General features: G+C 36.0%; 1 protein-coding gene across 3 annotated transcripts; it reads left to right on the forward strand.

Moving 5' to 3' along the window:
- Positions 1-6113: 6113 nt before the first annotated feature.
- Positions 6114-12921, forward strand: LOC131062387 (small ribosomal subunit protein uS3x). 3 transcript variants are annotated; one of them, XM_057996022.2, is made up of 8 exons: positions 6114-6408; positions 10668-10904; positions 11051-11116; positions 11214-11361; positions 11454-11625; positions 11749-11803; positions 11918-12049; positions 12424-12921. In XM_057996022.2, exons 3-8 carry the CDS (start codon positions 11087-11089, stop codon positions 12586-12588), a joined length of 702 nt encoding a protein of 233 aa, XP_057852005.1. In that variant the 5' UTR covers positions 6114-6408; positions 10668-10904; positions 11051-11086; the 3' UTR covers positions 12589-12921. The 3 variants fall into 3 exon arrangements, with proteins under 3 accessions (XP_057852005.1, XP_057852006.1, XP_057852004.1); XM_057996023.2 differs by having other exon boundaries at positions 10674-10904; XM_057996021.2 differs by lacking the exon at positions 10668-10904 and having other exon boundaries at positions 6116-6408.
- The last annotated feature ends 4401 nt before the right edge of the window (positions 12922-17322 follow it).

Raw genomic sequence — 17322 nt, forward strand, 5'->3', positions numbered from 1 at the left:
TCTTCCTTCCTGAGCGAGGCATCTGACAATCCATGCTCTCTTATCTCTCTCGTAATGCCATCCAACTCAAGTTGAGCAACAACCTTAACATGAAAAATATTACCAAAGCTCTGACGATTCCACCATTTAAGCTGAAACTTAACAAATTGCAGATGTTTAGCAAAAGTGTACATAGCAGTGCCATAGGATGGCCTCCCTTTTCTCCACCACTCTTCAACAAATCCTTGCACAAAAAAGTCACGCAACCACATAAGCTGGAATTTGAATGAAGGAGCATGATCCACTTGAGCAGAAGAAGACACTAATTTAATGGGCCAATGGTCCGATCCTCTCCAATCTAGGATCTCAGAGCATGTGGACCACCCCCCACCAACCCAAAACCTAGAAACTAGGAAGCAATCTAGTCTCTCTGCAATCCAATCCTCCCCTATCCTTCGGGTTTTCCAAGTGAATAAACCATTACTCGACTTGATGTCAACAAGATTCAAATCAGATATACTATCTTGAAGAAGGATGGAAGAAGGTTCCAATCGCTTAACACCACCCTTCTTCTCACATAGCTCTAAGATAGCATTGAAATCACCTGCCATAATCCATGGATGGAAAGGAACTAACCTATGCATAAAGGTAATATGAGACCACAACTTCTTCTTACCATGAAGATCAGTGGGGGCATAAATATTAGTAAGCAAGATGTACTCCCCAATCTCAAGATTAGAAGCAATCTCGGATAAGGATGATTTGGAAGAAACCCACCATGTAGGCCGAATCCTCAGGGGGTTACAATGACAAGCCACACCTCTAGAGGAGCCATATGCCCCAATACACTGGCATTCGCCTCTCCCCCACAACTTTGGCACCAGACCAAACATACTCTCCACATATAATTTAGTTTCCTCCAGGAAAATAACATCAGGAGAGCGACTCCTTATCAACTCTCAAACAAATTTTTGTCTAGGGCCACTATTCAAGCCCCTAACATTCCATGATAGAACAATCATTTCGGGGGATTAGAAAAATGAGAATCCAGAGTCTTTACTGACCCTAACTCAACTAAATTCTCCCCCATCAATTTGATCTTATCTAAGTCCTTCTTTCTACTAGCCTTCGATATCTTCTCCGTGGGTCCTTTTTTGATGTCCTTTTGAAGAAGGCCAAGATGTGAAGAGATCCTATTACTTCTAACCCTAGCAGAGTCCAAATTTAGTGCTACAAGAGAAATTTCCCCAACAACCATCTTCTCTTCATTACTAGAGATGGGTCCCTCCTAAGCCACTAGTTGTTGATCTGTATCTATAAGTTGACTCCCAACCTCCTGTTGGGCTTGGGAAGTAACCAAGTTCGCACTATCACAAACCAATCCCACCACACTTTGATCCAAAAGAAGCATTCCCTGATTCACCTTGTTGGCCAAGATCATCCAAAGCTTCAAATCTATTAAAAGTATCCTCCTCTTGTCTCTCCTGCAAACACCTCTTTTGACCCCGGTTCCTGTTCCTTGTCCTAGCTGGGACGAAACCATCTATACCAACAACCTCATCAGACAAGGAGGCTTTTCCCTTATCAGCCCCATAAAGGTTACAAGAGAGTTGTTGAGGTTGATGCATTGCTGGTTTAGACCTAGGGCACTTGCGCTACAAATGACCATACTCATGATAAAGGCGACACTGAAAGGGTAAAGTCTCATAATCAAGCTGGCACACATATCTATAGCATCTAGAAAAGTTTACTAAGATCAATTTTAACACAATTGCGAGAAAAAGTCATTACCTTTCTCCCCAGGGTTTGCGTTGAGGATCCAACAGGCCTCCCAAGCAATGAAGCTAACATTCGTAGCACATCCTCCCGACAATATTCCATCAAAAATCTAGGTAATCGAACCCACACCGGGACACTATTTGGAAGCTCCTCTAAAGGGTTAAATCTTGCATGCCATAGTTTGATGAACAACCCCACCTAGTTATGAAAATATGGACCTCCCTCAAAGACCCTATTGCGATCCTCCATGCAATTAAATGTAACCATGAAGTAATTATTTGCCAATAACGTAATATCCATTTCCCCTTCCAGCGTTGAAGTCCTCTGAGCCCAATTCTCCAGAAACTGCAGAGAAACCCTCATCCCCAAAAATTTGCAGTAAAGCGAGTGCTTTGAAAAATATTCAACATCATTAGCAATCATCTCAGGTGGAATAACCAATTTCGGCCTCTCTTTGCATCTCTCAAGATAGCCATTAATCTTCAAAATCCAAGAGCCATTGGACATGCTTGCATTAGCGATACTCAGGTCTGGATCAAAAAGATTATTAACAAAGGTCTTAGAACCTTTGGACGGTGATTTCAAGCCTAGCGTTGCTCGAAAATCCATACCAGGTGAAACCCCCAAGGCATCACCGCCAGCAATAAACATCACACCCAATTGCAAAACCACAACCCTAACAAAAGAGGGCAAGGAGGTCTCCCACAATGGCTAACACCGATCCCCCACCACAACAAACACCGATCACCCACCCCTCCCAAACGCAAACACAAAAAAGAATGGGTTTAAAACCCCCCTCACCCCATAGGCTCCCCCCAATGCTGCTGCGAAGCCAACCCTAACCGCACCCTGCACCAACACACCTTCCACAGGCCCCCCCACAACCACTAGCACTAGACATGACGACCAAAGGAGCCGCCTCACCCTGCAACCTACCACACTTCCTTCCCCACCGCGCACAGACCGAGAATCAGCTCTCACGAGCTAGGGCTCAGATGCCCTAGCTCGAAACCAGCAACCTCCCTTGAACGCGAAGCCATCTCCTCCCAATATTACACTACAAATTAATCTATTAGGAGAAATATATTTATTAAAATAATCATATTAAATAATAAAATTATATTTATTAATTTATGTAAATATAATACGATATAATAAAATATAATTAAAATATATTGAGCATATCTCTCTCTCTCTCTATAGATATCTTTATCTCTCCCCACTCTCTCTCCCTCTCTCCCTACATATATCTCTCCCCATTAGGATATATGAGGGAGAATCATGGAGTGTGTGAGAGAGAGAGATTTAGCGATAGAGAAATGGAGGGAAAAATAGGGAGTGTGTGAGTGAGAGAGAGATATGGTGATAGAGATAAAGAGGGGGATATATGGAGTTAGAGAGATATGGAGAGAGAGAGAGAGATGCTCATATATCCTAGTGGGGAGAGATATATGTAGGGAGAGAGGGAGAGAGGGAGAGAGAGTGGAGAGAGATAGAGAGATTTTTTTTTTTTGCCCGCATCGCATATATAATACAAATGCCCTTTTCCCCAAGGTCTGCCCAGTCCACAATACATATTCCACATTGCAGGAGACGTCCAAAGTCGTATATGAGGATGCATAGGCATAAGGAGGCATACATAGGCGACATGTATTTTAAAGGGCTCCTTAGCCAATGCCCACATTTTTAACTTGTTCACTCTCGATAATCTTTCATACGTGCCACCTTTCAACTCCAACACCACCTTTCTTCTCCATCATTCTACTAAAAGTATTTCTCACATTAATTTTATCTATTAGCATTTACTGGGGACAAATAAATACTTCAGTTGGGGAGATATCACATTGATTACTATACATGAAATATATTTGAGTATCCCATTACATGCTAAGCCTTGATTATTCGAGATTAAATAAAAAAAAGACAAACTAATTTGCACATACTACAAATATTATTTCACATACAATGTCTTCTAATAGCTACCAACAACTAGAATTGTGGATTTAATCATATAGCTAGTTGGAAGGAATGGATTAAAGAGCAACTGTGATAAATTATAGTGGTAAATTGAAAGGAAATTTAGAAAAAGCTATTGCAATACAAAATGGGTGGAGATATTATTTGAAGAGAGCCATTAGAGAACATGTTATTGTTGACAAATGAAGATTTCTTGCCCATTTTTGAGTGAGCATGATTGGTAGAATATTTTCTTCAACTGGCTGAATATAACAAGGCTATGAAAACAATTTGCAAAGACATTGTTAGATAACGAAGACATCATAAGGGGATTGAGGGTTGAGGCCTTAGAAGGTGCAATTGTAGAAGTCTTTGGGTTGTCATCAATCAAAGAAGAGTTTCCAGTCTCACTAGATTACACTATAACTTAGGTTGAATTTGCACAACCTAGTGAGGAATTTGATTCCTCAACACAAGGTATCAAACATATGTCTTTACCTTGGCTATAGGCAACTATAATTGTGCATGCAATTAGATACTTAACATGCAATGGTAGATAATCATTGTTATATATAATGTAGTTTAAGTTGTTAAGTCATCTTTGTCATTGAAGACTTGTAAATGTCTCCAATTTCTTGTATAGTGTGTTAAAAAGGATGTTTGTTGAGTATAGAAAGAAAGGGTACCAATCAACTTTGTCTCATCATCATCTAGTAGTCTTGTTGATAAAAAAGTGTCTAAATGCTCAATTCTTAGATGTTTCTTGAGAATATATATTGTGCATGCAATAACATCAACGATAAACCCTTGAGGACCAGGCTAGATAAGGAAAATAGAGCATGAAAAATAAATGAGCCACTAAAGAAAAATGAACCACCAAAAATAGAGAAAGAGGAATATGCTACCACTTCTCCACCAATTACCTCACCTACTTGTAGCAATGTTGAACAACTTGAGACAAGAATGGAAGAAAATCAACCTATAACCTTTAGGGAATAGCTTGTAGCATCTCTAGGCTCTGAAAACCCTATTTCCAAAGAAAATCCCTCTATTTCTAAAAGACGCAAGAGGAAGCATGCATCTTTCTCCTTTGCAGCCAAAATGACGCTCACATGGCCTAAGGGCAAAATAGACTACACGAGGAAAGATGCAATCTAAATAGAAGAATGCCCTTTTCGTTGACGCTGATTTAGAGAGGGAGATTTTATTTAAGGACATGGAACAAACAAAAAACATGCAATATGTGTATATAGACACAAGTTTAAATCAAAGTTTGAGGAAGATTTTTTCACAACAAAAAAAGTTAAACCTCCCAAGGGTCCATGACATCAAGGGAAACTTGCTTCCTCTATTGAGTCTAATGAAGGCATGTGTTTGGAGGGTGACAAAGATTTGTTTTTAAGGGATGAAGAAGGAAATAGTGAATTGTAGGATGCTCTTAAAAGAATTAAGGAATTGGAAGAGTAATTGAAAGTGTACCACAAAAAAAGAAATATGATTACAAGATAAAGTTAAAGAATTGAAGAACTAGTTGCAAGTCTTCCAATAGGAAGGAAAAAGGTTGGATAAACTAGCTCAAATAGCTATTTTAGAAATAAATAAGAAAAATCTAATTCCTAGCTAGAAATGGAACCCTCCAATAAAACTTACAACTTCAACTTTAGTTACTCTTGGGATAGAATTGTGGAATAAAATGGAAGAATTTGCTCAATTGAAACAAAAATAGAATAAGGATAAAATAGAGATTACAAGAAGACATGAAAGAGAAATTGAAGAGAAAAATTATAAATTAAGAAATTGTTGGTCAAAATTGATTATATTGTAGACATGACTATTAAGATTATGAGATACATAGACCACTTGCTAGGGTCTATGTCTTACTTTTACAAGAGCAACTTCTGAGTTTCAATTTAGTCAATTAATCAATTATCTTGTTGTGCTTATATTTTTATTTTTTACTAAAGAATTTGGGTTTACCATTGAGTAACTTGGATTTATGATTTTGGAATTGGTAGTTAGAGTAAATTTTGATTATTCCTTTAACAATAAAGAATTTTTCAATGTGAATTGCCTTTTCTATTAATTCCTCAAAAGTGGTCACACATTGTATTTATACGTGGAAGGATAATTCTTTAGTACTTCCTCTTTTGTCATCTTCGATGCTAGACTCTTGATAACTCCCTATGTATGTCTCCTATCAAAATTTGAGATGTGGAAATACCTTAGATATATATCAAATATGAGGTAAGATCATTCATTAAAACTACGAAACTCTTATCGACCTCTCTCCAAATATGTATTCATTGTCATCCCTTATTTCACTAAGTTCAACATTTTGCCTTGACCTCTTTTTAGTCTACCTGCTCACAACTATAAGGGCACTAAAGCATAATTCATTTCTGTTAAACATTACTATTGCTCCCTCTTCAGTCCACTCATCTCAAAAAAATAAAAGAAAAACCCCACTCATCTCTTCTACCGTAATTGCATAGCCAAGTCAGGAGTTTCGTCCAAACCCTAAACTATTTATTTTTAGTTCTGTTTATTAGCTGATAGGCGATATTTAGCAGCTTTCACCCGGAAAGTAGTCCGGCGCCATAATTGGTAGGGTTCCGTAATATTTTCCTTGCAAACTCTCCATTTTTCCTCATTGGCGTCGTTGATAGCGGCAGACAATTTTTCCAGAATCTGGAGGTAAGTCACTTGCCATGGCTTCACTGAGTTTATTTTTTGGGAATCTGTACACGGCCGGATCATTTTTTTGTTGTGTTTTATTTCATTTTAAATCAATTCTATTATCTGTTAAATGAAGGCATTGCTTTGTGGTTTTATCTATGGCTGTTTTCATATATGATATTATTGTAATACCTAGTAATAGATCGCTGTTTATTTTTTCACGCAGAGGTATTTTATACTGCAAATTGAATTTTATGTCTGTTTGGTGGTTTCTATTTTTTTTTTTAACTTTGTTTTGCTTATTCCGGAGGTTATTTTTGTGAAATTTTTCATGGCTCTTGCTTGATTTGGCAGTTTGGGGATTTTTTGGCTTGATTTTGACCAGAGGAGTTCAAAAAGATTTTTCACAGTCGTGTGGCAGAATTTCCTTTCCACTCCCATACAATTGGAGTTTTTATTTGGACAAAAGATAACAAGTTTTCTTATTGATTGTTTTTTTCTGCTTTGTATATATTGTAGTTGATATTTTCTACTATTTGGGCTGTTAATCCTATTCTGAATATCAGCTCTGTGGAGTATTTATAGAATTCACAATCCTACTAGTAGTACTGTTAGAAAAGAAACATCTTAGTTTATTTTCTTAAATAGTGTGACAAAAAATTTCAATTGCATAAAACAGATTCTTAATAAAATGTATACTATTCATAAGTCAGTCTGCCTCTTTGAAGTCAATTCTTCTTTGTAGTTCATCCACTTTGTAATCAACCTTATGTCAAATTGACTCCATACGCATTTGAAAACCAAGGGGAAACAATTTTACATAGCAAGAATTGTAAAATACCAAAATCAAAACAGCCTGTGTGACAGTCTTTAACTTTACTTACTCTTGTGACATTCACTGTTGCCAAGGGCGTCTTCATGTTCAATACTTATTCAACTGTACAATCCCTAATCACGCTTTCTGCCTTTTACCTTGTTATTTTGTTGACATAGAAAAACACTGCAAAAACAGAACCATATAGTACTTACTGGCAAAACAAACTCTATAGCAGGAGGGAAATGAGTAATCAAGCTGGCTAAATTTTTAATTTTAGTTATTTTTTTTTCTCTGCATTCACACATCTCAGAATGTTTAGATCAGCCTCAGAGAGCAGGGAACACTTCTCCATGGTGTGCTCCAATTTACTGGTTCAAACTTCAGTGTCTTTGTATTCTACTGTCCCTGAGTTTCTTATGTAAATCAAAATATGTATCATCCATTTCGGCATTTAGGTGATTATCTCCGATTGAAACAGTTGATTCAAGATTAAAACAGAAGAATGGATCAAGCAAAGGAGGAAGAAATTGGAAAACCTTGTACCTTCTATGGTATTAAAATCCTCATCAAGTTTGATGATAGAAGATGACCTTGGATCATTTGGTGTAAAATGTGAACTTATTCTCCTGTGAATGAAAAGCAAATACACCATAAAAGGTATAAGCAGCACTAATAGACAGGAACATGTCGAAATTTTGTGAATTCTCTTCAAACTTAATGAAATTCATTGTTAAAAATTCTTTGTTCTAACTTCATGACATTTCTGCATATCTGCAGAATGATATCGAGTATCTTTCTTTAACATTGTGTTATCATTTGTTGTTTGGATGCTATCTATTGATTGGTATATTTTATGAATAAGGAGGGAAGGGTATCATGTTTAAGTGTGCAATTGGCAGACTGTAAGCCGCTACTTTGATTTCAAGGGTTTCTGCATGCATGTACATTGCTTAATTCTACCATTAATTATCTTGCATCCTATCAATGATACATAATTATTCCTGCACGTTGATTGGTACTGTTTTGCTTCAGATTTTGTTTTGAGTTTTGACTTATCTAGTTCATGTGTACCGATGGAACATATGTTGGTAATTGATCCAAAATATTAGGAAAGACCACCAATGCCTGAAAAAGTGAAATCAATTTCCAAGCTTGAAGATGCCCAAATGTGTTCATTGCAATATGCCCAAACCATATCATAAATGCTTCTTGAAGCAGCTCCTTACAAGGTGTCCAAGCCCTCAAACCTAAAGAATTTGTCTCAAGGTCTAGACCTACGGATTAAGTTTCTCCAGGATGATGAAGCAAACATAAGATCAGGATCCAGGTGGTTGGACCTTAAGACCCAGAGTTGGGGATAGAGTTTGCTTAGAATAATGAAGCAAACATCTGATCAGAACGCAGGTAGTTAAGGGTCAATCGACAAGAGAGGGTGACTCTTCACTTCAGGTTTTAAAAGATCTAGGATGGTAGTAGGCATGAGTTTTCCACAGTCCATGTAGTATGAGCAAGATTTGTTTCTGGAAAAACTGTGCATGCTTTCCAGAAACAAATCTTGGTCATCTAGGATGGTGTTCATGGAGGTAATGATAGGACAATTAACAAGAAATGAAATCAGTATATTTAATATCTCAGAAAATCATACCGTATGTGTAAAGATTGCCCCAAGAATTTGTTTCTGAACAATGCTACACTGGTTTTATTTTTGTGAGACTTGGACACCTCTTTTAAGCAGATTGAAACATATCGTGTATGCAACCAAAGGTTCTAAACTGACCTCTTTTCCCCAAATATTTGTGTAACTCAAGATTATGGTGCATACATAATATAAATGAAAACAACAATACACAGCCCACTGTGTAGATGAATCTAGAGTTTGGCTCACATAAGACTTTGCAATAATTAAGAAGTTACAGGCTATGCAAACTAGTAGGACAACTTAAATGACTAAAAATGTGAAAGTATTACATAACATATTATTCTACCAACACTTCAAAGTACTCAATTGTGCCAAGTAATATCTTCTTCACTGCCTTGGTCCTTTGGGTGACATAGTTAAGCTTGAGTTTCAGATACAAACGAACATGCAAATCTTAAGCTTATTTCCCTGATGTGAACTGAGTCTATAAAGAGAGCTAGGTGTGTGATAAGCTGGGCCATATATTCTTTAAACACATTCCTAAATCTACTAGAAAGATTCATAACCATGTTTTCTTTAATAATCTGCAATAAATAAAGATATTCCTTCCGTCACTTCTGAAGAGAAAAAGCCATGATTAATGCTATGCAACCTTGAGAGAGAATGATTGAAATAAGAATCTGATATTGAGATTAACCTGTAAATGAATTGGATCATTCTTTCGCAAGGTTGCATAGCATCAAATTATTATTTATGGGTTCTTCTCTTCAGGTGTGATAGGTGTTTGGTTTGCAGGTGAATCATGGATTTGGGGGATTGAACAAATAACTCAAAAAGTTTTTAGGCAATTTAAGAGTCTTTGCAATGACAAAATCTTCACATGCTACAAACCCCGTGAAATATCCTATAATCATGGAGATTCTTGAGCTATGAAGAAGTTTTTGCTTTCAATTTTTTTTTTAAAAGGATTTACGACTCCTGGAAATACCAAAAAAAGAGTATGACATTCAGATTTGATTCCCTAGAATTGTCTTAAGAATAGAGGACTGACAACTCTTTTACTAATACTCAATTCGACTTAGCCCTTGTTATGCAGAATTTCTTTTATATATATAAGCTTTAGATGCCTTTATGCGATCCAATGAGCTTGTGACATCTATCTCAACATTTCGTGCGTAGTCATTTGATTTAACATTTTTATACTTTCAAGCATAGTTTGAGGACTCTTCGAGGACTCTCCAAAACTCTCGACTCCCGCGTCCTATCTCTAGTCGAGTCCACTTGCCATTGACTCCTGAGGCGAGTCAGAAAGAGTTCTAAGGAGTACTTGTCCGAGTATCCCCCAAGACTCGTGTCCCAGACTTGGACTCTTGGGTCCAATTGCGTGCCACTAGGGAGGTAAAAAAACATAAAAAAGTGACTTTTCCTTCACTTTTTTTTGGTCCAATCTTGACCAAAACAGGGCTGAACACCAAAATAAGAAAGGAGACGAGAAGAGGAGCATTTGACATCCAAAAGGACAATGTTGAAGAAATAATTCATTAGAAGGGGAAAGAGGTAGATGTAGATTGTATTTGGTTGTTTTTTTCATTTTGACATATCATTATATGCAAACATTTATAAATTTATGATGCTGTTATACATTTGAAAGTTTGAAACTGAGTATTAATTATAAAATTTCAAATATTGTGTGTTTGAAGATCATATGACTTGTAATGTTTGAATTATGACAAATTGATAGTCAAATTAGGCTTTGATGTTCTCTAAATGAATTAATTTCTTTTTTTTAATTGTAAACCTACTGTTTTCTTTTTTGCCAAGTCCTAGCCGAGTTTGTGCCAAGTCCCAAGTCCAAGTCCTATTTTGGGTGCCGAGCTCGAGTTTTCAAACTTTGCTTACAAGCAGCAAGTTGCAACAACTACCCAACACTAGCATTGAATTCAATTTTTGGCAAGAGATACACAATCAGCGTAGGAGGAAAAAACACGTTTTTTGAGTGTATCTGGCACCTACAACGCAGCTTAAGCATCTGGCGCGTTTTCCCAGCAGATTCAAAGTGTTGAGTCTGATATATATATATTTGTGATGGCAAAATTTGTATATTTATATATTTTTCTTTATTTTTGTGTTTATTTAAGGGAATGTTTTGATATGAGAATATTTTGATAAGTGACCTAATTTTGTGCGATTGTTTGTGCCAGCAGGTGTGTGAGCTTAAGCTCCCAATTTGCTCATAAGCCATGGCAACTCAGATGAGTAAAAAGAGAAAGGTATGCTTAAGCTCTCAATTTGTCAATAAGCACAGAGACTAGTCCTTGTTTGTTGCAGAACGCCTGGATTGTGGCACTAAATTGATTTTGCTTGCAGTTTGTTGCTGATGGAGTGTTCTTTGCTGAGCTCAATGAGGTTCTTACACGTGAGCTTGCGGAGGATGGATATTCAGGTGTAGAGGTTCGCGTGACGCCTATGCGAACAGAGATCATCATTCGTGCTACTCGTACACAGAATGTTCTTGGTAAGGGGATTTTTTCTAAAACTGGGGCAAGCCAAATTTTTTGTAAGTTTTTTTAATTGCAATTTGAAAAACATAAATCTTAAATGCCTCAGGTGAAAAAGGGCGGAGGATCAGGGAGTTAACATCTGTAGTGCAGAAAAGGTTCAATTTCCCGGAGAACACTGTTGAGCTGTATGCAGAGAAGGTGAACAACAGGGGTTTATGTGCAATTGCCCAAGCCGAGTCTTTGCGATACAAGTTACTTGGAGGGCTTGCTGTCAGAAGGTAGAAACTGTTTGGTCTCATTGGCCCTTTTGAAATTTGCCTCCTTTTCCAATTTATTAAAGTTTATTTGCCAAGATTGGACAAATTACATTCTAGTTAACTGTAAGATTGATATTTCTGCAGGGCTTGTTATGGTGTACTTAGGTTCATCATGGAAAGTGGTGCTAAGGGTTGTGAGGTGCTTCCCTTTCCTATAACAAAGCACCCTCTAATTTTAGCATGTAGGGGCTTTTCAGTGTTTTCTAGAAAAGTGAAATGTGGTGGACTTTAATGTCAAGGCAATAATTTTCAGGTTATAGTAAGTGGCAAACTCAGGGCACAGCGTGCAAAATCAATGAAGTTTAAGGACGGATATATGATATCTTCCGGTCAACCAGTCAATGAATACATTGACAAAGCAGTGCGACATGTTCTCTTGCGTCAGGTAAGATTCTAACCTTTTAGAGCCCTTGCTTGCTGTGCAAAAGCTATAAATCTGTTCTGGATAAGTAGAGATCTGAAACTTACATCAGAAAAGTAATGCAAATGCAAATATACATTGGGTATAAGATACTTGAGTTAGATAACCATTCCCTGATTGGATTTTTTCATACATTAATCCCTAGTTACTGCTGCTTATACACAGTAAAATGTCTAGGTTGGTATCATATAAGAAGTTTGTCTTTTAACAAAGGCAGTTGGATACGTTAGTTCTAAATGGATGTAATTTGTGAAGTTTGTCTGGTTTATGATATATAATTTGAAGGCAAGTTTTTGAATGAAAAATGAGAATTACAAATGTTATGCACTTTTTTGCAGGGTGTCCTTGGAATTAAAGTGAAAATAATGTTGGACTGGGATCCCAAGGGAAAGCAGGGTCCCATGACGCCACTGCCAGACTTGGTTACCATTCACACTCCTAAAGAAGAGGAGGAATTTGCCCTCAAACCCCAGCTCGGGAAAGAAACTGAAATAATTGTCTAGGCAGCTTTGTGTAAACTGCATGCACTTCATATTTGCATTTTTGTTAGTTCTTAGCGAGATTCGGAACTTCAAAATATGTTCTCGAGATAAGCATGCGGATTGAAAATCAATTAGACCAGTTCAGAGTATCCTATTTTTATTCACACAGCATTTGTGAAATGTTTGAATGCTATTTTTTGATGTTTTGCAATCACTGGGTCATATGGGCCATCAACTTTGTTATGTGCTAGATAATGAAATTTACAGTTTTAAATGGAGGAAAATAATGAAATGGATAACCATTATCTGTTCAACAATGGCTATGATCAATATTCAGGTTATATTTTTCTTCAACACTTCATGCTATTGAAAAGCTTATCAACAAGCTCTCTTAGAAAGATTGTCCAGATTGATTTTTCTAAATCAAACATTTATGGCAACTCTGATGTGTCATTATTACTGTCCCCCGTATGTTTTTTTATTCAAAATATAAACCAGTATTATGATATTCACATTAATTCGTTTTAGTTTTCTTTTTTTCCAGAGTTTTCTGAATATAGAGGGATTCAATCGTGACATCTTGATTATAATTTTATAGATGTATCTTTTGGATTTCTAGGGCCTTTGAGTCCATAAATAGTATTTGAAAGGGTCGTGTCACAACAACGTTAGAGCAGTCATACTAGTCTGACAATGGCTCATTTGAATACTATATAATTTTTTTTTTTCTTTTTTTAAGAAAACGCTATTCACAAACTTTTTTGTAACTTGAAGTTGGATCTGATAACAAAAGTCTTGGCCTGAACAACCCTAAATGTTCTTCAGGATTCAAGTTGCTCATTTTTTTAATACAAGCCATCGTATTCTTTGTGATTTCCTGTTGTTCAATTCTTATATAAATGTTTTATATAACCTTTAAAGAGGTTGTTTTCGAACTGACACGTTCTTTGATTAACATTTTTTAATAATTAATTTAATAATTAAAAAAAAAAATTAAAGCATCCTACGTGGGCCCTGCAACAGTAAAGCATTATAGTAAATAAATTAAAATATAAGCTAAAGTTTAATATTTTTCTAAATATGTTTTTCTTCGAGTTCACATAGAATTTGAACAAGGTCTAATGCTGAATATTTTCAATTGAGGAAATTTATAACTACTAATTGAAAGAATGATTAAGAAGTCAAGATGATTAGTGCGTATCTGATAAGGGAAACAACTTCTTCTCCTTACAAGAAGAAAAGGAATTATTATTTTGAAGTTATTATAGAAATTAAATTTCACATATTTACAAATTAGTTTTAGAAATATTATACGTACACAAATCTTTCGAGATCTGTTTCTAATTAAGAAAATCTCAGTCCTATTTAAGAAAAAGAATATTACAAAATATATTGCAACATAAACATCCTTCAAGACTCTTCTCAAATCAAGAAAATCTCCTTTCTATTTAAGAAAAAGACATTATAAAATACGTTGTAACATTCCACAACATTGGTATGACAATTAGTTTAATAAGTCTATGGTAATTGAATCAACAAATATGATTAGATATAGCACACTCACACAATCCCCCAATGTAGATTCCATTTAGTCATGGAGACATTTCTCTAAGGAGAAATTTCTACATTTCAATACTTTATTTATAGTCATATAAAACATCCATTCCCTCTTAGAGTTATTTGTAGCCGTTGATTCTTTAAAACAAAACTAGGTTAAATTGGTTGAAAGACAAACCCTTGCAAATCATAAATTTACACATTTGAAGATCTCAATAAATTGTCAAGGAGCTTAGAGGATTCTCTCATTTGTCAAAATCTTCAAGCACAACTTGACACACCCACTTTTTGTTGGAAACTTGATTTGTTGAGTTGTGTTGTCATTGATATCAACATGTTTGGTGTTGTTGTTGATGTTACTATGTGTTGTGGATGGTCCAGAAGTGAGTGTTTTGTTGTTGTTGTGTGGTTTGATGATGCCATTGAAGTGTTTCTGGAAGGTTGGTGTAGTGGAAGTTTCAATATACAAAAAATAGTATTTATAAGTAGGAAAGAGTATTCAATGTCTCGATGTCTTGTGAAGATTATGGATTGCAGTTCTAGATATAATGTTTATGATATTTGTATTATGCACTATTAGGTTTTTAGGTCCTCTGTTGCTTAGATGATATAGTTGGTTGTCCCTGTTTTTGACAGTTAAGGTGTCTATTAGAACAAGTTTGGAGAATGCTTGGTGGTTCTCTGATATGTGGATTGAGGACACGATCATTTGGTTTGTGCAATGTTCCAATTCAAATTTTTGGTATTGGTTTGATTACAAAAGTGAAGTTATGTTTTTATGAGTTCAATGTTGTCAGTTGGTTTGGTTTTCGACTGATTGAGGTGGTGTATCTTATTTGGATCATGCTCTTTTGGTCTAGATATGTTTTGGAGGTTGTGTTTGGATGTTGATATAGGTCTCACTGTGGCGTGTGGATATTTGCATTGAGTATTTTGCGTTGGAGGATGTTTTTTGGTCGATCGATTAATGCACTTTATTGTTTATATATATGTTTCATTTAGTGTCAACTTTGAAGGATGTACTAGCATGTGTGGTTTGTTGGAATCACTTTAGAAGGATGTGTTGTGATGCATTTGGTTCCCATCTATCTCCTAGAGTAGACTTCATTTGATATTATTGGTTCGAGTGGCCTAATTTATGCTAACATTGTATATTCTATCTGTGGCCAACCTAGTTGAGGGTTTTGATGAATTATCTTGTATAAATAGATTTGTGGTTGCATGACTTGATGTATGGAATGTGTGTGAATTGGTATCAAGTGGATGTGAATGATATGCAAGTAGATTTGGTGCGAAAGTTAATTTGTGAAGAGCTTTAATGATGATATCTTCAATGTGACAATGTGTTGTGATAGTGGTTGAAGTCATATATGTTTGCCATGATATTGGTCATTTGACATAGTGATTCGAGGACAATTTCATGATTAGGAGATCTTTTTCATTTCAATCCATCCATTCCTTGTACCGGTTGGAAGGTGTGTTCCTTTTGGTAGCTTGTGCAAACCTTTTTATCTTGCCATAAGGTTGTGCGCCTTAGTCTTGCAAGTCCTATAAGGTGTTGTGAGCTCCTTGGCCTTGAGCCTAAAATATTGTAATTAGTTATTCATATTGTGAGTGTGATTCTCATCGTGGTTTTTCCTCGTTTAGAGTTTTCCATGTAAATATGGTTTTCATGTGCTCAATGTGCTTTGTGCTTTCATGCTTCATAATTGTAGTAATAAGTTAATTGTAATTTGAAGTATTATAGATTATAACTAAAGTATTTTAAGGTCTAGACGAACTCAACCCCCTCACGCCTCATGTTCCCACCCTTTAGTTTTGTGGTGTCTTCAACACTTTAAACCTAAATATTTATTTCACATGTAGAAAGAGAATACATCCATATTTGATGACACAAGTATATACAAGTAAGTGATCTTGATTGGATTATGTGAAAACAAGGGATATACAATTCAACCATGCACAACAACACTTGCAATAACTAATTCTTGACTTAAGATTGAGTTACAATCATTTACCACCATTGGCAATTCATTTAGCCACTCATGAAACACTGAGCCATCTCTTTCTAGCATCTACATACAACTTCCTTGTTTCCTTGATCAACCTCAAGACTTGCAGATGATGCTGCCATATCAAACTCATTGCATCCACAACCACTTGCAAGTAAATCAACATCATTACTTAATGTCATTACTAGACTTAAAGGCACCATAACTATGCTGAGAAACATGGTTGCACAAGAATACTTTGTAAATGTCAGTTGCATGCTCAAAAAACAAAATAAAAACACGTATAATGAATAAGAGTTGAGCCTAAGGAAGTAAGGCAACCAAACAAATTCAAACCCATATGGTGTCAATGAGTAGCCTAAAATCTATAAATCAACTTTTTTGTAAACCAAATAAAAACATTTGTATAATGAATCAAAGTTGAGCCTAAGGAAGTAAACCAAACAAACAAATTCACATCAATATGGTGTCAATGAGAAGCCTAAAATCTATGAATCCACTCCTTTGTAGTAAAAGAACATTTTAGTCTAATGTCCTACATAAACAACACAATAATGAGCCAAGATAGAAACACAATAGACCTAAGATCTAATTCATAGGACCATAACCATTATGCTACAAATGAAAGATGTCCATAAAGATCCCTAAAATTGCTAAAATTGTTCATACTCTTTACGAGATTGCTTTTGCAAAGTGTGACCTTTCTATTGCTATGGATCCTAGTTTGGTTGGGATTTTCAAGAGAATAATTTTGTTGACCATGGGATTGATGCAAGCTTCTCTTGGTGTGGGTTTTAAGCAAGTTAACAAGATTAGATGCAAACATTCTATGGGGAAGATTGATCGGGTGGGCCAATGGTCTCCTCCACCTCAAGGCATTCTGAAGATAAATACCGATGGTTCTTATAGGGGGAATCATGGTCTTGCAGGTATAAGAGGTATTGGTTGTGATAGTTCAGTGGCTATTCCGTTTTTCTTTTCCATTTATAAAGGGTTTCATACAAATAATTACACGGAGGCTCTCGCCTTGTGTGCTATGAAGAGAGGTTGTCTTATTCATGGTTGGAGAAGGATTACTTGTGAATTTCACTCACAAGTGCCGGTGAATATGTTGAATAGACATGTTCGGGTGGATGATGTTAATTGACACTTAGCTCTTGTTATTTGATAGATTCTACTATTGAGT

Source organism: Cryptomeria japonica, chromosome 7 (genome assembly GCF_030272615.1).
Source record: "Cryptomeria japonica chromosome 7, Sugi_1.0, whole genome shotgun sequence".
Lineage (NCBI taxonomy): Eukaryota > Viridiplantae > Streptophyta > Pinopsida > Cupressales > Cupressaceae > Cryptomeria > Cryptomeria japonica.

Coding starts and splice junctions, on each gene's coding strand:
- LOC131062387 (XM_057996022.2), top strand. CDS start 11,087: ATGGCAACTCAGATGAGTAAAAAGAGAAAG. Junction 11,362..11,453: donor TCGTACACAGAATGTTCTTG/GTAAGGGGATTT, acceptor TAAATGCCTCAG/GTGAAAAAGGGCGGAGGATC. Junction 12,050..12,423: donor GACATGTTCTCTTGCGTCAG/GTAAGATTCTAA, acceptor ACTTTTTTGCAG/GGTGTCCTTGGAATTAAAGT.